This window comes from Bufo bufo, chromosome 5 (genome assembly GCF_905171765.1).
Source record: "Bufo bufo chromosome 5, aBufBuf1.1, whole genome shotgun sequence".
Lineage (NCBI taxonomy): Eukaryota > Metazoa > Chordata > Amphibia > Anura > Bufonidae > Bufo > Bufo bufo.
The window spans coordinates 252448513-252472642 of NC_053393.1; the positions used below are offsets into that span (position 1 = coordinate 252448513).

Consider the following 24130-nt stretch of genomic DNA (forward strand, 5'->3'; position numbering starts at 1 on the left):
TCATGTGTATCGTAACATCTTAATGGCAACGCAATGCCTGAGTTCAAAGCACTTTCAGAGACAGTCACCCCCACAGCCAGGAGGAATGCATTATTCACCACACATGTCAAGTCTGAGAATTGTGAACACAAGTTACTCTTTGCTGAGATGTCATGTAGCACGATTACATGATGGAACCCATGCTTTTATAATGAATAGGCGGGATGTATTATGCATTGATGACAGTTGCAGGTTTCATACACTTCTATGCCAGTGGAAAAAAGGAAAGTTCAGCAGCTCTCACCTGCCTCACCTTCACCTGTGAGCACGGAGGACCCGTGTCAGGCCCGGGTAACACAATGCAAAAGGGTTCAAGGAATCCAGCTCCACTTCGGTAAAGGAAAAATGTATTTTGCTTGCGGTAAAATCACATCCAGTTACAATTACAAAAGTCTTGTCTACGCGTTTTGGGCTACCAGAAACCATTCAAGCCCCACACTAGCATTATTTTTTTCCGGTATTGAAATCTGGTAAAGGGTCTCAATACTGGAAGAAAACGCATCAGTTTTGTCCTAATGCATTCTGAATGGAAAGCAATCCATTCAGTATGCATCAGGATGTCGTCTCTTGTACGATATTTGATCGGACAAAATACTGCACTTGCCGTATCCGGCATTCATTTCCATAGAGATGAAATAAATAGCTGCGTTGCCAGATCTGTTATTCCGGATGAGAAGGAATCGGTATATTACCGGATCCGTTTAACGGATCCGGAAAAAAAGCTCTCCTTTTGTACATGGCTTGCGGGATCCGGCAGACAGATCTGTTGCTGGAACTGCCTGCCGGGTTCTAACAACGCTTGTGTGAAAGTACCCTTACTTTGAATTTGATTGACTCCAGGTAGTAATTACGAAGTTATTTATGTATGAGGAGTATTAATGGTGATTGGCCCATGAATTTCTGAAAATTTCTTTAAGGAGTTATCCTATCATTAATGTTAAAAATGAAAATCAAACATCATATGGTTCGTGACACGCTCTTTCTAACAAAGCTAGAACCAGCCCTGTACCTCATGTAGATCCAGAGATTTCTCAATTCTTTGCTCCAATTGCTCTGCTAGATTTATATCAAGCTGGCAGCTCAAGGAGAGTGTCCTTTCTCGGGGGTGTCTTTATTCTGTAACTCCCTCTTGATCACAGCTCAGGAGCCAGTAAAAAGATGAAACTGAGCTGCCTTCTCATTAAGTAGGACAAAGAAATAAGAAAAAAAAAACAGCAGGTGGCGCTATACAGATACATTTTATTAACGCAGTAGCTATACTAAATGTTTAATTACATGGAATTACAAAAGTATTCAGATCCAGGTGGTGGTTTGAAACCTGTAGAATATTTTTTGTGAGACTCCCCATTTAAGGTGACCATAAACCTTAGATACACCTATTCCTCCCATTTCCACTCTCAGATGGGTACGCATGTGTTTTCATGGGAGAGGGGAATAAGCTGCTTCTGCCACTGCCTGTGGCTTATCTCCATTGAAAACAAAGGATCGGGCATGTTGACATCTTTCTCCAACATGTGCTGTCTAGGGACAGTCTGGACACCCCTACGAACATATGGAGTTATTTATTAAGACCATCGTTTTAGACGCCAGTCTTAATAACTCCTGTGCTGGTGGTGGATGTGCTGAAGTTATGTAGAGGCCCCGGCCTCTACATAACTTAGGCGCATCCACCGCCTGTCTAAATCTACACCAGCTCCCTTGCTGGCATGCATTTAGATAATTTTCTACGCCTTTTAACAGGCATAGAAAATAATAGATGAGATGGACCGGCCAGCCTACCCACGCCCACCTTTTTACACCTGGTGTGAGTGGGGAAAAGTCGAAGATTCGGCTGCAAATCCTTTTTATGCCAGATTCTGCGAACAGATTCCTTTTGTTAACTGTATACCGTATAGGTTTCAACATCTGCTTGATACAATGGCTGAAAATAGGTGCACAAATGCATAATTAAAATCCATTTGATTGTTAATGCAGCCTGAGTTATTAGCTTGTTTCGGCTGTCTACTAAACATGAAATGCTTGGAGGCCAGCTTCGGAATGTCCTGTTTGTAAGCGGTGTTCATTATGTCCATAGCTTTCTTTTTGTGTCTGACATCAAGTAATTTATGTATGTTGTGAAAACCGAGTGAAGGTGTTCACATCCTTTGTGGCAGGTGAGATTTCGATTAAGATAGAGATGAGATGTTGGCCAAACAGCTGAGAATTAAATTGTTTCAGTCTCTTTGATTGGCCCAGGTAATATGTGCTAATTAGCCAGTTACGCTGCATACACTTGAGTGCTTGTTGTGTGAAAAGCCCATTCCCAAGGAGTAGAAGGTCACAGACAGAGAAATAGAATTTGCTCACACCTGTTTTGAAAGGTCCGTTAGGGCCCTCCATCTCAGATTTTGTGGGGAAAAAAAGCACATTGTATTATATTATCTGGTCAAATGCCAGACACCCAACAAACCACTTGAAATTGATACATAAAATAAAAAATAACTGAAACACTGCTAAAATTTTTGTATTTTACTTTATTTTACAGTGCCCCACACCCAGGGACCTCTTGATGGAAGCTTGTATGCCAAAGTGAGAAAGAAAAGTCTTTCTGATGGACCGGTTACAGTTATTGACCCTGAAGTTCCCCTGACGAGCAGTCCCGATCATAGTGATCACACCTTGTCTGTTAGCAGTGATTCTGGACACTCTACTGCTTCTGTTAGAACTGAAAGAACAGAAGAAAAGCTTGGATTAAGAAGCAAACGAGGTCTGAGTCCAAAAGAAAAAGCAGAATTGGATCAACTTTTAAGTGGGTTTGGGGTAAATAACCCAACAAGCTCACTGAAGGATATGACCGATGCTCAAAACAAATATAGTGGGACACGCCATATAGTACCTGCACAAATTCATGTAAATGGAAATATAAAACTCAAAGAAAGGGAAACTGATATTTTAGATGACGAAATGCCAAATCATGATTTACACAGTGTGGACAGTATAGGTACTTTATCATCATCAGAAGGCCAACATTCAAACAACCTTGGTAACTTTAGCTGCCATAAGAGTAGTCAGAATTCATTGCTGTCTGATGGGTTTTGCAGTAACACTGGAGATGAACATGGTCATAATGTAGTGCCTGACTTGGGTATCAGCATTGACCATATGTATGAAAGATCATATGCCATCCATGAGCCAAAGCAAGTTCAACAGCCTACAGCCCAACCTCCTCCCTATGTACAGAGCAATTACTCTACTCAAACGTGGGTCCAGCAACAACAGATGGTCAGTTCACAGCAGTACAACTATAGTGGTGATAATGAAAGTCGCTTCAGTATACATACTTCACCTAAATTGTCTTCATCTAATGTGCCTGAAATGTCTAAAGTCTCACCTATATCGAACAGTGGATTTAATCACAGGGATGCAGTGCAAAGAAGTGTGTCAAGTTCTGCTCAGGACATAGCTCCTGAAATTAACCATCTCCCATTATTAACAGAGCTAACACCCAATGGCATCGAGGTGGGGAGTGAAGACATGCCATCTTCTCCAACACTGGATATTGACCAGTCAATTGAGCAGCTTAATAAATTAATATTAGAGCTGGATCCGACTTTTGAACCAATTCCAACCCGGATGAACTCTAGTACAGCAAATGCTAGCTTACTGGCTGCTGATGTGGACAACAGTGGTCTCCATACCCCTTTAGATGCAGACAAAAGACGAAAGCTATTTCAAGAAGGTAAGAACTGTAAATAAAGTAGTTGTGTTCATTTAATGGGCCAAAGCTTTCATTGTGTGGTGTATTGAAAAGATGTTTAACTTTCCAATATACATTATGCAGGAATTACTTAAAGGGGTTTTCCGAGACTTTAATACTGTTGACCTATCCTCAAGATAGGTCATCAGTATGTAATCGGTGGGTGTCTGACACCCAGGACTCCCGCCTGTTTGAGAAGGCAGTGGCACTGCAGCCTTCCGACAGCTTTTCCTAGGCCAGTAACGACACGTCCATCGGTCACATGGCTTAGGCGCAACTCAGCCCCATAGAAGTGAATGGAGCTGAGCGCTGTACCAAGCACAGCCGCTATACAATGTAGAGAAGGTAGCAGCACTCACAGGAGTGCTGGTGCCTTCTCAAACAGCTGATCGGCAGGGGTCCCTGGTGTTGGACCCCCATGATCAGATATCTTCAGGATAGGTCATCAGTTGTTAAGTCTTGGAAAACCCTTTTAACATCCTCAACATGTCATTGAATTGTAACGGTCACTGTTCTAGAGACAACATTCGTCCTGGCCTTTTGATGCTCACACAAATGAAGGACTTTTTACAAGCTTTACTTGTTGAATCTGGAATCTCAACGTGTTATACATGCTGGGCATTCCGGGGGGGATGGAGGGGGTTAAAATTGGTCTGTTTTTCAAAATATAGCACTTGGTTGACATCTATGGGCAACTATTCCCTACTGACCTCAGATATACTGGAAATGTATCAGTTTTATATTTTATATACTTTGGGTGAGATTTACTAAGCTAAATGTGGGAGAGTTTTGGCTTAACTGGCAACAAAAAAATGCTTCCTGCATCTCTCCCAACAAGGGGGATTAGCTTAGCAGGAAAGAAGCATTGCTCAAAGGGCTTTTCTAGTGGATTCATTTTTAACAGACCTGTTCATTTAGTTGTTCAGCTCATGTACATCTTCCCCATGCTTTTTTTTTTTTTTTTTGTTGTAAAATTTGAATTCCCTGACCCCTTTTCACCATGTAAACAAATCACTCTGATTTGCTCACATCCTGTATGTACAGTAGCACTTCCTGTTCCTGTATCCAACCAATCCCATGCACTCCAGCACTGCCCCTAATAACACCCAGCTAGTCTATAGCTCCTCCCACCAGACACTAAACATTCCTCTTATCATAAAGTAATTGTGCCCATATACCTTATACGGCTGTCAAATCCTCCATACACACACACGCTTGGTTTGGTCGTGCACCTATGTGCTTTCAATATATTTCTTCAATGGATTTGAAATACAAACAGATCAGGCTTTGACATTCGGGGTACCCAAACCTTCTCTCCCTATATATCAACATTCAGGCAAGACTCGACTATACACAGTAGATCGTCGTTCAGTTCTGCCGACCATAATATGTGTGTGTATGGGGTCTTAAATCTTTTAAAAAAATCTGTGGCTTCTCACAGGAAGGGGCTGATGAGGAGCATACAAGACAATGCTTTGTGCAGCAAAGCACCACACAGGATGATAGAAACTGTGCAATTTCTGGCCTTACCTGACTGATAGATCTCTGAAAAGTCAGTACTAGAGGCAAATTATGAAAAGGCTTACTTTTTGATTATCCTTTAAGAGAAATGTAATATTTCTCTTAAAATCCCTTGAAATCTTTTTTTTGTATCAAGTAGCTTTTATTAAAGCATTAACAATAGTAAAGCATATAAAACAAAATAGCCGTCTCTCCTTTACCCACTGCAGGAGCAATACATGCTCTAGATGAATATACTTTGCCTGGTCTTCTATCGTATTATACCCTGCTCGTATCCAGGGGTTGTGACCACCCTGCAATCCAGTCCAGATGGTCGTGCTTGCACACTAAAGAGAAAAGTAACAGCCATTGCATGCTCCTGTGGCCCCTGGCCACCAGAGAGGTCTGTGCCTTTTCATATAGCGTGCAAGCACGGCCACCGTTGCCGGATTGCAGGGTGGTCGTAACCCCCGGAAACGAGCAGTATATAATGTGATTGAAAAATGAATCCAGACAGAAAAGGAGGCAATATGGACAATAACAATACATTAGTATAAGTGCCTTGTACTAACTTTCTCTACATGATAAATGCCATTTGCCGAAGTGAGACAACGCCTTTAAGCGTTGAGTTATAAAATGGTTACCCTTGAAATCTTCTAATTGTTGCATATCTTGACCTGAAGGGCAAGCTGTATAATGTTTAATTTTTGAATGAAAATGTACATATTTTCCTCTTAACGAAAGTAAAAACATTGTCTATGACTTTAAAGGGGGTACCCAGTACTTTGATATGGGTGGCCTATCCCCAGTATCTGATCAGGGTCTATCACCACGCACAACCCACTGACCAGTAGTACTGCCATAGCTCTGGTGCTATAACTGCACAGCTCTGTCCATTATGTAGTGTGTAGAGACTATTACTGCCGCTCTGCTTCTATTCACTTCAGGTGGAGCTGTGTAGGTCTGCTCCAACTTCCAGCACCAGAGCTACTGCAGAACAGCCCTGATCAGTGGGGGTGAAGGGTGTCGGACTACCGCCTATCAGATACTGATGGATTATCCTGAGGATAGGCCATCAGTATAAAACCCCTTGAACATTGATCTATTCTTACAAACTGTGGGGATACGACCTCCAATACCTCTGTTGATCAGCAATGGGAAGGGACTGTAGCGCTAATGTGAACATTATGGCAACTTCTTTGTTTGCATAGGCACAATTGGCTATCCAGTAGCTGTGCATAGTACTGTAATTCATCCCAGTCACTTGTGCCGATCAAACCCCCACCAGACATTGATGTCCTAAAGAGTGTACATAGAAATCATTGGGCCCCATGCCCTGGCCCCTCCTATTATCAGCCGATGGCCCCTCCCACTACCTGTCCTGCCCCTTTTTCACCTCCAAACAGGAAATAATGTTCCATTCAATTGTATCAACCACCACCCAACCATTCATGCCTGCAAGTCCAAATTCTTATCAGCAAACGTCACCCACACCATCAAGGACTGCTACAAACTTACCACCCCCTCCCCCTCCCCCACGAACTACTGCAGTCTCATCATGTTCTCCCATGAACTGTATCTGCAGTCAGCCCATATATGATCTGCGCTGCAGCTGAAGACTCATGAGCCACCCATAGCACACCTTAGGCTACCTGCGCATCTGCTGAGAGGTTCCAGCAGGGGCCTCCATCTCACATTCCAGCAAAAAACAAAGGGCAAAAGAATGCTGCATGCAGCGGTACTTCATCAGGCAAAATGTCTGTCTCGCCGGATCCCGACGTATGCCATTATTGTGAATTCTGGTATTTCTGCCGCTACGCTGGAACAGAATACCTGAATCGGATTGTAACTGAGCACCTAGCCTTACCTGATGAACTGCCGGCTGTTGCTGCCTTTTATATAGTGTGCCATCCTTCATTGCCGATCAGGTCATACAGTAAATACTGGAAAAAGTTGTGCAGCCTGCCAGGATCCAAGATGGAAACCCATCAGAGATGATCATTGTTAGCGGGTTCCATCAGGTGTTGTCATCTGTGATGTACCAGATCCGGCACTACCATGATTTTCGTTGATGTGCTGTGACAGAGCAGAACAGAGAAAGTCACTAGCGCAAATCGGAACAAAGCCTAGTACGCAGCTGGGTCTCTGATTGGAGAAAAGATGGAACCTCCTCTCTCTGTCTAACCCCACAGATGTTGCAGTCTCTATTGAGCGAGACAACTGATGGGTTTAGGGTACTCTCCGTTCCCAGTCACTGCTGGTGGGTGCCTGCTGTATTATACAGTCAGTACCCACTGTGTTTGGATCAGTCTCCATACAACCCCTTAACATACATTTAAGCAATTATACATTAAAGGGGTTGTCCGGGTTCAGAGCCCCTATGATTGGAGCATTGGGGCATTTCATGGTCTGAAGCTCTGCAGAGCGAGGGCTTTTTCTTCAGATCCATGACGTACCTAAGCAGAGGTTTCCGCCTAGCAGTGAGTCCTGTGACATCACTGGCACCAATGGGCGGTCTTTAGCGTTGCCCTAGCCTGTAAAACAGCCTAGGGCAGCGCTAAAGACCGGCCATTAGTGCCAGTGATGTCACCAGGAACACTGTTAGGCTGAAACCTCTGCTTAGCAGTGTGTCAATGTAAACTAAACAGCCCTTGCCCTTCGCATAAAAATAGTAGGGGCTTAATAGGTGAAGAAGGGGTTATGTCCTTTAAGCAGTTAGGATAATACAACTCTCTGGAAATATGAGAGCTGGCATCTGCTTTGCTGCTACAGACAACTCAGACACTGTCTTAGAACAGTTTGACTACATAGGCTATTTTCACAATGGCGTTTTGGTTTCCGTTTGTGAGATCCGTCATGGGCTCTCCCAAGCGGTCCAAAACGGATCAGTTTTGCCGTAATGCATTCTGAATGGAAAAGGATCTGCTCGGAATGCATCAGTTTGTCTCCAGAGCGGAATGGAAGCGGACACCAAAACACTGCCTGCAGCGTTTTTGGTGTCCGCCTGACAACGCAGAGGCAAACTGACACAATATGGCACAATAGAAAACGCATCCGTCCCCCATTGACTTTCAATGGTGTTCAAGACAGATCAGTTTTAGCAATGTTAGGCTACTTTCACACTGGCGTTTCTGGGTCCGCCTGTGAGATTCGTTTCAGGGCTCTCACAAGAGGCCCAAAACGGATCAGTTTAGCCCCAATGCATTCTGAATGGATAAGGATCCGTTCAGAATGCATCAGTTTGGCTCCGTTCAGTCTCCATTCCGCTCTGGAGGCGGACACCAAAACGCAGCTTGCAGCCTGACGATGCGGAGCCAAATGGATCTGTCCTGACTTACAATGTAAGTCAATGGGGACGGATCCGTTTTCACTGACACAATATGGTGCAATTGAAAACGGATCCGTCCCCCATTGACTTTAAATGTAAGTCAGGACGGATCCGTTTTGATTTAGACTTTTTTTTTTTAAAGAATAATGCAAACAGATCCGTTCTGAACGGATACAAGCGTTTGCATTATCAGTGCGGATCCGTCTGTGCAGATACCAGACGGATACGCACCTAACGCAGGTGTGAAAGTAGCCGCAAAGATAATACAAACAGATCTGTTCTGAACGGATGCATGCTGTTGTATTATCGGTGCGGATCCGTCTGTGCAGATCCATGACGGATCCGCACCAAACGTGAGTGTGAAAGTAGCCTTAGATAAATGTTGCCTAAATCTGCCTATATAATGTGTAAATGTTGGAAAAATAAGGCTTGGCATTTGAATTTCTGCGATCCTTCTTTACTTGGGGATGTTTCTGGCAAAGGCTTTCTCCCTTTTCCCTACACAGTACCCATGTACAGAGGGGCCGGGAGAGCCCACAGCATTTAATACCTAGGGCAAGCTTAACGTTTGCCATCTTATTTTTGATGGACTGAAATAGACTGTTGAAAAAACTTCCTATTAAAAAACTAAAAAGGCAAATGACAGTGCCTGCTCTTAGTTTTCCTACCAAGACTGTGTCCATAGATTGTGTTTGTGCCGATCTACATAGACAGATGCAAAATGACTTGTAAGATTCATTGTTCGATTGATTTTCATTATATGGATGTGTATTCACATAGCAAGCTCGAAGAAATGTTCTTGAGGAACTCTATTCTTGCCTGTTAAAAGCATTGACTTTTAATTGAAAAGCTCTGCTCATTCTCCTTAATGGAACATTTTTGTTGTCTCAAGAGTATCCTTATAGACCTACAGCCCAGGTTTCAAAGTGAGTGGGGGCAGGGAACACTCACTCTAAATCGGAGTCCTAGAAGTAGTTTGGTTCATATTTACATCCTGCATGGGACTAACTCTGTTAGTCAAATCATTTACCTCATTGAATGCAAAACCTTCTTTAGATGATGTCATTGTCTGTATGTGATTTTATAACAAGTTGAAAAGAATAGCGAGGTTGGGTAGCAGTGCAGTGGACTAGTGTCCTGAGGACCTGCATCAGTCCAGGGCCACACACCGCTTTCTAATGGAGTAAGTGTTGGCTGGGAAATGTGATGGATTATTGAGGTCCCTGCTTGGTCACCCTTTAATTACTGTCTTAGGGAATTGACACGTGTGATTCCAAAAACTGATCATGGCTCCTGTGAGCGGGCAATTCACTGGATACAGTTAGTAGTATTCTGCAGCAGGCAGATTTTTAGGGAAGAGGAACATGGGAATTGGTTCTATCTTGACAAAATATCTGTATGTGAATGGCCAACTCAGACTACTGTGCAAAAGTTTTAGGCAGGTGTGAGAAAAATGCTACAAATTAAGAATGATTTCACAGATAGAAGTGGTAGTAGTTTTTTTTTTTTTTATCAATTAACCCAATGCAATGTGAATGAAGAAAAGAGAAATATAAATCAAATAACCACCATTTGCCTTCAAAACAGCATCAATTCTTTTATGTATCCTTACACACAGTTTTTGAAGGAACTCAGCAGGGAGGTTGTTCCAAACATCTTGGAGAACTAACCCCAGATCTTCTGTGGATGAAGGCTTGCTCAAATCCTTTTATCTCTTAATGTAATCCCAGACAGACTCAATGGTGTAGAGGTCAGGGCTCTGAAGAGGCCATTTAATCACTTCCAGGACTCCTTGTTCTTCTTTACACTGAAGTTAGGTGTTAATCACATTGGCTGTATGCTTCAGTTTGTTGTCCTGCTAAAAAATCCATTTCAATTTAAACTATTTTTGATGCTGACAAACTAGGAAACTGTATGGGGGAAGAATGATGGTAGTAATGATCATTCATTCCCATACTGCATATAAATGCAGCTAACAAGAAGGCAATGATTGGGAATTAATTTTGCGTTCCTGATCATTGTATGCTCTGTCAGCCCATGTAAAAAGACCCCAAGATCGGTCTGATTGGTTAGAAATCTATGTATGAACTCTACTTTTGGCCTTTAAGGGGCACAACAGATTGTGCAATTCTATGTTCCATACACAACAACTAATTCTAATATTTCTTTGTTCTCACAGGCTCACAGAACAGCAGTTCATTAACCAGAGCCAGAAAGCTTAGTTTTGGTCAATATGACAATGATGCTGCAGATCCACAATGTAACAGATATGAATGGAAGAGATCTCCAGAGCAAGATTCTGCACCCAAGTCATTTGCTGCCATGGGGCAGTCACAGTCCAAAGAGGTAATGCCGATATGTTTACAAGAGGGTGCACCATGTCTAAGGGCCCTTTTATATGGCCTGTTGATTGTGCCAATCATTGGGAACATTCACACTTGTACAAATGCTTGTTCCCAATAATTGGCCTGTGTAAAGGTGCCATAGATTACCAGACAAACGAGAAAATGCTGGTCTATTGGGTTATTGCGTACAGCCGTGTGTACCCGGGATATGTTCTGCTGACACTTTGCAAACTGAATGGGTGATGAACGATTGTAATAGGCATTGTTCATCCCCATTCATTTTGCATCGTGTCAAATGAAAGGTACTCTAAACTAGCGGCAATCGACCTTATTATCGTCAGTTTTTGCTGCCCGTGCATCGAGTAGTAAGTATAGGAGGACCCTTACTGAATCCAGATTGAGGAATGGTTTGATCTGCATGGTTTTCTTGTTTAGTCACATTGTTGCCCAGGTCAAACTGAGGCGGATTATCTGTTTGTTGGCCAGACAAAATTAGTGGATTAGTAGAGGAACTATAAAACAAAAAAGGCTAAACAACACAGTGAGCTTGCGCAAAGTGGTTTGGTGCATTGTTCCATACACTTACCGGCATTGGCCAGAAACAAATCCGACCTAACAGAGATGACTTAACTAAGGACAAGTCCGCACTTCAGGTATTTCAAACAGTTATTGTGAGCCAAAACCAGGTGTGGGTCTAAAGCACAGAACATTACACCTGATCTCTGAGTAGGCTTCACTACTGGTGTTCACTCAATAACTGTTGGAAATAACTGTGTGAACTGGGCCTAATATGGCTGTGATTGCATTTCTGCTCCTAAATTTCTAGGTGGAACAATTAACTACTGAATGATTAACAACATTGTGTACACATATATAGACGCAGAACCACAGACAAATGCACATCTTGAAACACATTCAGGTACACTCACACACATCCATTCACACTCCCATATGTATACAGTGCATACATACTACAGACATAAAAACATACACATAAGTACAGTACATGAATAAAAATGCTTGTTTCAAATCAAACCAATACTTAAAATTGTCTGTTTTCCCTGTGTTTGTGTGGGTTTCCTGGTAGTTAGGGTTTTTACCCAGTCAAAAACCTATTCCCCTCCTTTGAAATTTGCCTAAAGCCACTTTCACACAGCAGTATTTCACATCAGTATAATGTCATCATAAAAGGTATAATGGAAAGATGCGTTCCTCTTCTGTGTTTGGATCCACCACTAGTTTTGGCTTAGAAATATTGATGCAAAATGCTTCCGTGTAAACATGGGCACCCTAATTCTTAGGGCTCATTGAAACGAATGTAAGGGCTCCATGCTGCGGATGCGGAGCCATTGACTTGAATGGTTCCTCGATCCTCAAGATATGGCCAAAGATAGGACATATCCTATGTTTTGCGGAGCAGAGGCAAGGATTGGAAACACTACAAAGTGCTGCCGTGGGCTTTCAAGTCCGTGCCTCCACGCCGCGAAAGATAAGACATGTCCTATCTTTTGCCGTATCTTGCGGATAGCGGACCCATTCACGTCGATGGTTCCACTGCATTGCTGATTGCTGTTTGAGGTCCGCAGCATGGGCAAGGAGCCCTTAGAAATGGTGGGTCCTCAATGTACAAATTCCCATTGGTCAGACTTTTGGGCCATTGAGTAAAAAGGCCCCTATAAAGTCATTGTCACACTACCACTCCAAGTATGAGTTGAGAATTTCCCCCGCATATAGGCTGCAGCTGATATCTCTTACGACTATTTTCCATGTGTTTTCTTATAGGATACATTTTACAGATACCAGGGGGATGTTGACGAAGTAGATAACATCTTCAATTGTTCAAAACATGGTGGTGAAGTTGTTCCACCGACACCAGCTTTCCCTATTTCACCAGAGACTCCGTATGGTGAGCATAAGTTTCTCGAGTATCTGCATCCAGGACTCCTATACAGAATGTGGGGGCTGTTTGTCAAAGGCCGGTGTTTTACGCCAGTCTTTAATATCCCTTGTGCTGCCAGAGGATACACTTAATTTATGGCAAGGTACAGACCTTATCATAAAATAGGCTCACCCTCCGCCAGTCCATGCGCTTAGATTGAAATCAAGCCAGGGGCTGGAGTAGGTTTCAATCGTCATTTACCTCAGGAAACTGGCGTAAATGTTAGCGAATTTGCTGGGGCTGATGGCCCTACCCCACCTCCACACCACTTCTGCCACTCCGCAGTGTTGAAGGCAGCATAACAAAATCTGTGCAGCTAAATTTAGGTGCAGGGGTATTGAAAATTTTGTAAAATGGGTGACTTTTTATTACATCAGAAACGGTTGTAGAAGTAAGGCTACTTTCACATGTGTGTTTTGCATTCCCTTTTTGAGATCTGGCAGAGGATCTCAAAACCAGAGTAAAATGCTTATGTTTTTTTCCGCGTGCATTGTCAATGGGGGCAAAACAGATCAGGATGCATTCCGTTACGGTTTATTCAGTTTTTTTGACTGGACACAAAACCCCTGCAAGCTGCTGTTTTGTGTCCGGTCTGCGAAGCGGAAACAAACTGGATCCTAGAAAAAAAACGGATCCGTCACTTATTGACCCAGTTTGTAGTAAATCGAACTGAAGCATTTTGCTCTAGTTTTGAGATCCTCTGTTGTATCTCAGTACAAAGCGCAGATGTGAAAGTAGGCCTAATTGTACATGACCCCCAGTAACTGTAAAGTGAAGGTAATCTTGTTTTTTGCATTTCAGTGCGTACACCTCCAAACTACTCTCAGATGACTGAGGCAGGACATCAGTTCTACAGCCCTTCTGGTATGTGTACGGCAGGGTGTGGTAAGAAAGCATGAGAGTATTGTAATGGTGGCATAACGTGAAATGTAGAAATATCAGTATCTTCAGACAATGGCGTCTGACTGTCCTGATGAACAGCCCCTGGCCTAGAAGGCGCTGTAAGCGTTATACAGGTATGTGAGACCATCTGATCTGGGTTTCAGGTGGCATCACCTAAACAATAAAGCACATTGTGGATTAAGAGGGCATTATTATCCTGAGGTTTAATATTTAAAGGACACATAGTATCGTGTTTCTATGAATACTATCAGACATGTTACATTTGCATGGATTTCCTCAGTACCGAGAACTCGTGTATATGTGTGGCACGTGCATCATTAATCAAGCTGTCAATTAAAGCGATGGTGTTTCCTTCTGTTCATAGTGTGCTGTCACTGTAAATCTACGTATTTTGTAGCGTGTGGTATCCCAGTGCACTTGTCATTTACGCCACAACTTCATTATCTAATGGGATTTCCTATAGTTATAGTGCTTTTAGTTTAAGTACTGGGCTGCCATCATTACTGCTATGGAAGGCTATATGTAGGAAATCCATATTCATATATTTTTTTGCTGTCCTGACCCTTTCAATAGAAACATGAAAATTCTGAGCTGTTACAAATCCGGTAGCACTGATGCATTGCTATACGTTTAATAGACCTTGTATTTGTGCCTTACAAAGTAAAGCTGCTCCATTTCCCCCACACATCCTTTTTGTTGCTTCGCTTCCCTGAAGTTGACAAAAGAACAATCTGTAGAGGAAATGTATTGTCAGGCACCACCAAGTGTTTTCCTGGACGGTGACTACTAAAATAATAATGGCACCCTGAGTCGTATGGATGTAGCTCAGGTTCCTGGTTTTATTTTGACTAAAACATCTCCACTTGTAGGTTTCACATGATGTGTGGTAAGAAGAATCCTAGTCTTTATCTGTATTGGATTGCTGTATTGACTGGCTGCAGCTCTGCAGAAATTGTACGGTGATATATCTGTCTACAGGGTGTATTTGGTATTGCAACGCCTCTCCATTGACGTGAATGGAGCTGAGCTGCAGGGGACCCGACGTGGGGCTATATGTAATGTTTTCCTAATTCTGGACAACCCCTTTACGTTGTTTGCATGTGTTCATGTTTTACATGAGAGCTATAGATTGGATTATGGTCATCAGAACTAAACATAGCAGTCATAAGTATGGGATCTGGATGTGTTAGTTTGTACAACATGCACAATATGCTGGGTACAATTTTATTGTAATAATACATGGATTATATGCTACTCTATACATTCCATTTCATTTGACGATATACAGTAGACAGAATATTTTACAGACACTCAAGCTACCTGTATAATGAGGACATCTCCAGTAGTTATGCCACATCCATTACAATGCTTAGCAGAACCCAGCAGACCGTGCATGCTTGGGTATACTTTTGGGTTGCATTGCTATAATGTTCTGAATTCAGATGAAGGATGTGGCCTTTGCCCTGCAGCACAGTCGGCCCATTGGTAAATGTGGAATGGGAGCATGAGAAACAATGTGCTGAGTGTGTGTGAGCTGGTTAGGGAGCAGGACTCTGAGGCGGAGTTGTGGTGGACTATGCGCAGGGAAGTCTCTGGCTGGCAGGGACAGCAGGCAGCAGCTCCAGACAATTGCTGAATTCTTTTCCAGCTGCCCGCAGTAAACTCCTCTGCTGGGTTGAACACGGACTTGTACTACCCTTCCCCTTCTAATAGCTGATTAGATGAATATCCTTTGCTAGAATGTTTGTTTCCAACTGGTCAATGGGTGGAGGACATCCAAGAAACTTCACTATAAAGTGGAAGAGCTCCTCAGCAGGAACGGTCACTGCCAGAAGAGCCGCTTATTGAGCTTTAGAATTCCTGTGACTTTTATCGTTGAGGAAAAGTTAGGGATTTGCTGGATTCTTCTCGAGTCGTTTGCTAAGCTGCACATGACCTGTCTGCTTCATTTGGTAGGTTTGTGTCCTTGCACTTCCTTTACGCTGTTTCATGGATTGATTGCATTCCTGCAGAATGTGATGGATGTGTACGTCTGTGTGTGGGGTTGTTTTGTGAAATGTAATGGATGACACGTAGAATCTTTGTGTCTCCATTGTTGGCCATGGACCTTGATGCAGGATTCCATGGCTGCACTTGTGATGTTAAGCATTGTATCTTTTACATCTCTGTGTATTAAGAGATAACAATACATCATATCACTGTTACTCTTGAACTTGCTTTTCTGCTGGCCTCACCATTTTGCGATAATGTAAGGACACTGTCCTTAACAGCTGTTACAAAGCAGCTTTATTTGTCATGGGGAGGGCCATAAGTCAAGTCATTGTCACCCAGCAACTGTAGGAGATGCCCCAACAGCTGACAGCATTCCACAAAGGAGCAGGCCCGGCTTAAGTCAACAGTCTGTAATTTAGAGTTTGAGATAAAAGCAGTACTTTATGAAATATGAAGCAAAGCTTGTTTAAACAAAAGTTCTATATTAGTTATCAGATCTCTATAAGGGAACAATCAGATAACAGTGAAAAACGGAAATATGACGCCGGTGTTAAGAACCATTATAGTCTATGGTTCGATTCACATAGCTGTTTTTTACCAGGCCGTGAATAAAGGCTATCAAAAAATAAAACATGTCCTATTGAGCACTGTCACAATTCATGGAGGTCATTTTTAAGTGAAAAAAAGGCCATTAAAATTAGACCGTTTTGACGTTTTTAACAGCTGTGAATATAACATGTGAATATAGCCTGCATTGTAGTACATAAGATTAACAAAAATAATCTGCATCAAGAATATCTTCAGCGCTGTTAAAAATAATAGGAGTAGAAACCGAGTCTGTTTAGCAGCAACTTCCATCCCCCTTGTAATAACGAGTCTGGAGCATCTATTTTTATGACTCTATGATGTGCCCTTTCGTTATTATTCCTTCTAAGTTATGAATTACTAGCACTTTGTTGTGAAGGTCCAGAAGGGTGTTACTAGTTGGGGGGGGGGGGGGGGTCTCCCTGCACAGTTTAATACTATCCAGGCAGTGCTGCCAGTCTGTGCAGAGACCCCCCCCCCCCCCAAATAATAAAGGATTGACATATCATAAACTACAAAAATAGATGCTCCAGAATTGTTATTATATGGGAAAGGCAAAAAACTGGCATGTCAGGAGAGGTGACAAGTAGTGTTGAGCGAACTTGTGGTTTCAAGTTCGGCGTACAAGGTTCGGGTTATCTAAGAATTTCTTTATGGATTCCGCTACCACGGACCATAACTGCAACTGAAAATCATTTCCATTCGTCTGAATCGGGGTTGTTTTGACTGGAAATACATGGATTTCTGCAAGTTCCATTTAGAGGAATAGAACGGATTTCCAGCGCAGAGATTTTCTGCAACAAAATCTTCTGTGTATGAAGGCACCCTTAGGCCCCTTGCAGACGAGCCGGATTCAGCCCGGATGCGTTGCGGGCGGGTTCAGGGAAACCCGCGCGAGTTCGCACGCAATGTGTCTGCGATTGCGTTGTTCAGTTTTTTTTCCACGCGAGTGCAAAGCGTTTTAATCAACTGAATGTTGGTACCCAGACCTGAACCCAGACTTCTTCACTGAAGCTTGGGTTTGGGTTTGGGTTCGGTGTTCTGTAGATTTTATTATTTTCCATTATAACCTGCAAAAAGACCTGTGCTGACGTCACCGCGCTCACCACGCATCTTAACATCATCTTCTTAGCAACCATCTATGAAAATCGCATTGCATCTGCACTTGCTGGTGGATGCAATGCGATTTTCACGCAGCCCTATTCACTTCTATGGGGCCTGCGTTGTGTGAAAAATGCAGAATATAGAACATGCTGCGATTTTCACACAACGCACAAGTGATGCGTAAAAAAAACATCGGTCATGTACACAGCCCCATTGAAATGAATGGGTCAGGATTCAGTGCAGGTGCAATGCATTCACATCACGCATTGCACCTGCGCGGAAAACTCGCTCGTGGGAAAGGGGCCTTAGACTCCTATAGCTTTGTGATCCTATTCTCAGGCATAGAAGTTTGAACAGGAAATCTACTGGCAGGCGACAAATACTACAGGGAACAGTACACAAATCCTCACAATGGCCGTTAGCATAGCGCTCATTTATGTCTATGAAAATTTTATTGTTGCTACTGTGCATTTAAAATTTTTGTGGAGATGAATTTCCATTTTACATATGTCCAAACTTGCACATTATTAGGGTTCACTTGCTGGTATCTCAAAGGTTAATGTTTTTTTTCAGTCTGACTTCCTAGGGATATCCTCAATGTATTGGGTGAGACCAGGCTGACCTGCAGCTAAAGTGGAACTTTACAAAGAACAGTATATAAAGTTCCCTGGTGTAAGTTGTGGCAGAATTATTCAGAGGGGCGGGCCCCTTAATTTTGATGTATTGTGGGAGGTCTGTGTGCCAGAAGCTTCTGGGTGTAAGTTATAAGGCCCAACAGAGTTGAAGGGGTTTTGCAGGTTCAGAGCTGAAGCCCTGTAGTTTTTAGACAAGCAGCAGGAGGACTGGACTAGCACTGCGGAAAAGGAGAAAGGAATGAGTAGAACATGTTTTTTTGTCTTATGTAGGTTGCTGGAGGTCTTGTCCAAGATTTCTCAGACAATCTCTTTAATCTCATAACCAGGGTTGGATCATTACAAGAACTAATCCCTGTTTGACTCATGTTCGCCAAGGGCCCCAGTAGATGGACCCCCTTCAGTAAGGCACAAGCCACATAGCAACCAATCAAATCTCTTAAGTGCCCTTCCACCCGTTGATAAAGTGTATGAGTGTTGACATGTGGTACTGTAATTCCTCAGCATTGTGATGGAATTGAAATCGTAGTCACAAGGTACAAAAGTGGGGCCCCCAAGTCAAGATTTAAGGCTCACACACAGCAGTTTCTTTGTTTTACGCAGACCCGAAGACTGGTTATCCCTAAAGTTTTCACCTACAGGTGCTTACACATTGAGGCAGTCAAAGATGGTTAAATTGAACATGTTATTGAAGAGTGTAAAGGCACTCAAAGCTTCTTAAGCTGGCCATGCCAACTGTCTGTAACCATGCATGCTCTTCAGAGCATGCAGGTGTCCTGTCCTGAAGAGGGAATGGGGAGTAAGTCACTGCCAGACACTTCTGGCAGCAGCTTATCTCCCCGGGATCTGAAGGATTGGGCGGTTCAACTGCTCAGTCATTGTCTCCACCAACATCTGTCAACAGTGGAAAGTCAGGAGGCCCTCATACACACTACATGGTCAATCAGGCCCACTGAATTAGGTGTACAGATGGAAGGTATCCAATGTGTATGGTTGTTGTGGTCTGGAGGCTGATGGCTGCCAGACCCAGTGATCACACAGTTTTTATATACTTGATTTTCATATTCTAGAAGTATTTCAGTAGAAAAAAAACTTTTAAGTGTTTAATTTAAAGGGGTTATCCATCCCTTTTTAAGTAATGGCCTATTCTAAGCATAGGCCTCCACTAACTGATTGGTGGGATTAGCTGTTCTGTATAGCTCTATCTGTGCAAGTCAGCGATGATGGAACTACACAGCCCTGTCAACATCGTAGTGGACAGTGCTTGCAACTGCAGTGCTACTCCCATTGAAGTGAATGGGAGCAATGCCGCTGTGAGGAGAACTGTCCGCTACAATGTTGACTGTGCAGCGTAGTTCTAGTGACGGAGCTACAGAGAACAGCTGATTAGCGAGGTGTTGGGCCCCTGCCGATCAGCTAAGGCTGAAAAGCCCCTTTACGATCAATATGCTTTTTTGCAGGAAATCAGAGATGTTAGGAAAAGTACCACAGCTTAGTGTTGTATTGTATACTGCTGCAAATATATTCTTAGTTCATTTTTATGAACACCAAGGACAGAGGATGATAGTGTCCCATTAACAGTTAAGTACATTTAAGGAGTGTAAAGTTACTTAGCACCAGAAGATCTGGAATGTGTGGAATGTGGTTGCTTAATTGAGAACGCTCTTGCTTTGAGTGGCCTCTTAGTATTGGTATTTATGTGAGTAGTGATACAAGTCTATCATAAATCTAGTGGTGGGGGAGAAAAGTGTGAAGGCATCAAATGCAAAAATGTCTTTATTTAAGCTTTAGAGTTATAATTGGAATCATATAGAAGTAGTTATTTCACAAAAAATGTCAACCTACCTATCTGTTTTTATAAGCAAATATCTTAGTGTTAAATAGCAATAGATCTCCAACAGATCACTACCACTAATCTTGACCAGATCTTCTTATGATGGATTTTCATTTCACTTGTATCCTACTTATATCCAATTGGTACTCTTCTTTTGAGAAGGCCATTTTCCAGTACACAATTTTCACTATTTCCACGGTAGTTTTAGATGGTCCACAGAATTTTTTGTAAATTGCGTGTCCTGCCTTTCTAACTAATATATTGTCAGTCTTTTTAAATTTATGTACTTTGAGCAGAGTGCAACAGAGGAGATCATAGCTCAACATCAGTATTTGTGCTTTCTTCAGATATGACAAGTTACAGTGAAGGTCTTAAGCAAAGAGTCCTCCCCCCTGAGAGTTCCATCGGATCAAACTCTGTGTTCTTCATGACTGAGTTACAGAGATCTTCAGTACAAAGGACTGCGTCTCCTGCAACCAGAGAAGAAAGGTGCATTCTCTTGTACATCTAGTGCTATAAACATAAATAATATACACTATAATATGTAATAAAGACTGCTCTTTACTTCCCTCTTGCAACTTGTTCAGATGACTACAGTGTCAACATCAATATGCAGCTTGCAAAAATAAATTACGAACATTGTTGTATCATAAGTTTTATCATTTTTCAGTAAAATGTTTTCTTTTCCATTATTAGCATTTCAGAAGTTGAACATCTCTGGGCGGAAAATGCACCAAAGGCAGCACTATCTTACCAGTCTTCACTGAAGAACAGAAATAGGTCACTAGTAAGTGACATGCATTCGACAGAGTTTTTGAACTCTGACAGATCAGTTTTGACCCAAGACTCCAACCCAGGGCATCAGTGTCTTAAGATAAGTGCTTCCGATCCAGGACACACAGATCTGCAAGAGAACTCTGCAAACAGAAATGCCCAGGCTTATTTGAACTTTGAAAGTCATGTTATTGCCAGCAGTAATCCTCAGAGGGATGAAAAACATGTATCCCTTCTTTCAAGTACAAATGGTTCTCCAAAAACCATAAGAACAGCATTTTCATTGGATAGTAATAACTTCCAAAACCAAGGCAGTCCAGTCCTACAACATGTAAAAAATCTCCATTCACAACCACCCCTTCCTGAGAAAAAGAGAATTTCTGAAGGGGAACATTCGCTTGGCTCGGTCTCCCCTTCTTCCAGTGGATTTTCAAGTCCGAACAGTGGCAGTACAATCAGCATTCCATTTCCCAATGTACTCCCCGACTTTTCGAAGGTGTTAAGCGAATCTCCTGTCCAAGGTAATGTCTTTTTGGGTATCAATTAAAAGAGAACCTGTTGCCATGAAAATGCAGTGTAATCTGCAGGTAGTATGTTATGGAGCAGGAGGAGCTGAGCAGATTGATGTATCATTTTATCGAAAAAGATTAGGCAAAACTTGTAATTTATTTATTTAAATCTCTGCACTTTCTGAACTCAGCAGCCAAGTGGGTGGCCTTATCGGTGACAAACAGCATACAGTGTATGCATATACAGATAGCTGTCTGTCACTGATAGGACTGCCCACTTGGCCAACTGAGCTAAAAAAGAGCAGAGAATTACATTAATATTTTCAATTTTTTTTCTGAATCTTTTACCACAAAACTATATATCAGTTTGCTCAGCTTCTCTTGCCCTGTAGAGTGCTGCTTTCCGATTGCACTGCACTCTCATGGTGAATGTTTCTATTTAGGATTGTCCATAAAAAAGTGTTCACTAAACTGCAATAGCAGCTGAGCATGGTTCCTACAGACATGTACTATCCCAAATGTTTGTACTATTTTCTACTAGGTCGGGGACAGCATAGACAATGAAATGATGTATCTACTGTACATGATGGTGTTACGTCATTCAATAACATCCAGTAGCAGCTCACTGAATGCATATCAGAACTCAGACTGTTGTAAGGCAAGGATGAAATAGAGACACGCAGGGCAGTAAAATATGCAGCGTAGTTCAGTAACTAGGTCTTTTTCGAGCCCTGTATGCTGGTGGGTTGTCTTATGAAATAGAAAAGCTTTCAGACAAAGAGGAGTCGGAGGGGTCTTGGACATGTGACTGTAAGTTAGGAATAGAAGAGGTCTTGGACATGGGACTGTAAGGTAGGAATAGGAGAGGTCTTGGACACGGGACTGTAAGGTAAGAGAGGTCTTGTACAAAAAACTGTAAGGTAGGAGTAGGGGGGTCCTTGTACACGGGACTGAGAGTTAGGAGTAAGGGAGGTCTTGGACATGGGACTGTAAGGTAGGAATAGGAGAGGTCTTGGACATGGGACTGTAAGGTAGGAATAGGAGAGGTCTTGGACACGGGACTGTAAGGTAAGAGAGGTCTTGTACAAAAAACTGTAAGGTAGGAGTAGGGGGGTCCTTGTACACGGGACTGAGAGGTAGGAGTAAGGGAGGTCTTGGACATGGGACTGTAAGGTAGGAATAGGAGAGGTCTTGGACATGGGACTGTAAGGTAGGAGTAAGGGAGGTCTTGGACATGGGACTGTAAGGTAAGAGAGGTCTTGTACAAAGGACTGTAAGGTAGGAGTAGGGGGGTCTTGTACACGGGACTGTAAGGTAGGAGTAAGTGAGGTCTTGGACATGGGACTGTAAGGTAGGAGTAGGAGAGGTCTTGGACACGGGACTGTAAGGTAGAAGTAAGGGAGGTCTTGGACATGGGACTGTAAGGTAAGAGAGGTCTTGGACACAGGACTGTAAGGTAGGAGTAGGGGGGGTCTTGTACACGGGACTGTAAGGTAGGAGTAAGGGAGGTCTTGGACATGGGACTGTAAGGTAGGAATAGGAGAGGTCTGAACACGGGACTGTAAGGTAAGAGAGGTCTTGTACAAAAAACTGTAAGGTAGGAATAGGAGAGGTCTTGGACACGGGACTGTAAGGTAGGAGTAAGGGAGGTCTTGGACATGGGACTGTAAGGTAAGAGAGGTCTTGTACAAAAAACTGTAAGGTAGGAGTAGCGGGGTCTTGTACACGGGACTGTAAGGTAGGAGTAAGGGAGGTCTTGGACATGGGACTGTAAGGTAGGAATAGGAGAGGTCTTGGACACGGGACTGTAAGGTAAGAGAGGTCTTGTACAAAAAACGAAGGTAAGAGTAGGGGGTCTTGTACACTGGACTGTAAGGTAGACGTAAGGGAGGTCTTTGACATGGGACTGTAAGGTAGCAGTAGGGGAGTCTTGTACACGGGACTGTAAGGTAGGAGTAAGGGAGGTCTTGGACATGGGACTGTAAGGTAGGAGTAGGAGAGGTCTTGGACACGGGACTGTAAGGTAGGAGTAAGGGAGGTCTTGGACATGGGACTGTAAGGTAGGAGTAGGAGAGGTCTTGGACCCGGGACTGTAAGGTAAGAGAGGTCTTGTACAAAGGACTGTAAGGTAGAAGTACAGGAATGTCTTGGACATGGGGTTGAAATGTAGGAGTAGGTGAGGTCTTGGATTCGGGACTGTAAGGTAGGAGTAGGAGAGGTCTTGGACATGGGACTGTAAGGTAGCAGCAAAGGAGGTCTTGGACATGAGACTGTAAGGTAAGAGAGGTCTTGTACAAAGGACTGTAAGGTAGGGATAGGGTAGGTCTTGGACACGTGACTGAAAGCGACGAGTAGGGGAGGTCTGGACACTGGACTGTAAGGTAGTAACCATGGATGAATATAACACCTAGCTATTCTAATAGTTCTGCTGAAATAAAATGGCGTGACCATTGGAAATCAGGCCAAACGTGCTAGAATAGAAGCACTTAGCAAAGGTGTTCACCTTTAAATGTTGGATTTTTGAAGGTTGCATAGTGAAATATTTGTTTAAGATGCATCTTAAGCAGTTAGTACAGAATACCACATACCAAATTTTATTTTCATTTGTAGGACATATTTGGTCTAGGTTATAAGGATATGTATGTTGAGTTGGGCTACTTTCACATCTGCGTTTTCAATTCTGCTATTGAGATCTGTCATAGGATCTCAATAGCAGAAGAATACGCTTCAGTTTCCCTTTGGTTCCGTCTCCATCGCGGACAGAAAAACGCTGCATCAGCAACTTTCTGTCCGAGATGTGGTGCGGAGCAAGACGGATCCTTTTTTTCTGACACAATAGAAAACTGATCCGTCCCCCATTGACTTTCAATGGTGTTCATGACTGATCCGTCATGGCTATAGAAGATATAA

General features: G+C 42.8%; 1 protein-coding gene across 7 annotated transcripts in view; it reads left to right on the forward strand.

The window, feature by feature from the left end:
- Nucleotides 1-24130, forward strand: part of TNS3 (tensin 3) — a 363298-nt gene that overhangs the window by 306295 nt on the left and 32873 nt on the right. For all 7 annotated transcript variants that reach the window (XM_040433526.1, XM_040433527.1, XM_040433523.1 and 4 more), the window contains 6 exons: nt 2564-3757; nt 10783-10949; nt 12731-12854; nt 13689-13751; nt 20285-20426; nt 20634-21232. In XM_040433526.1, coding sequence (XP_040289460.1) covers nt 2564-3757; nt 10783-10949; nt 12731-12854; nt 13689-13751; nt 20285-20426; nt 20634-21232 — 2289 coding nt within the window. The remainder of the gene's footprint in view (nt 1-2563; nt 3758-10782; nt 10950-12730; nt 12855-13688; nt 13752-20284; nt 20427-20633; nt 21233-24130) is intronic.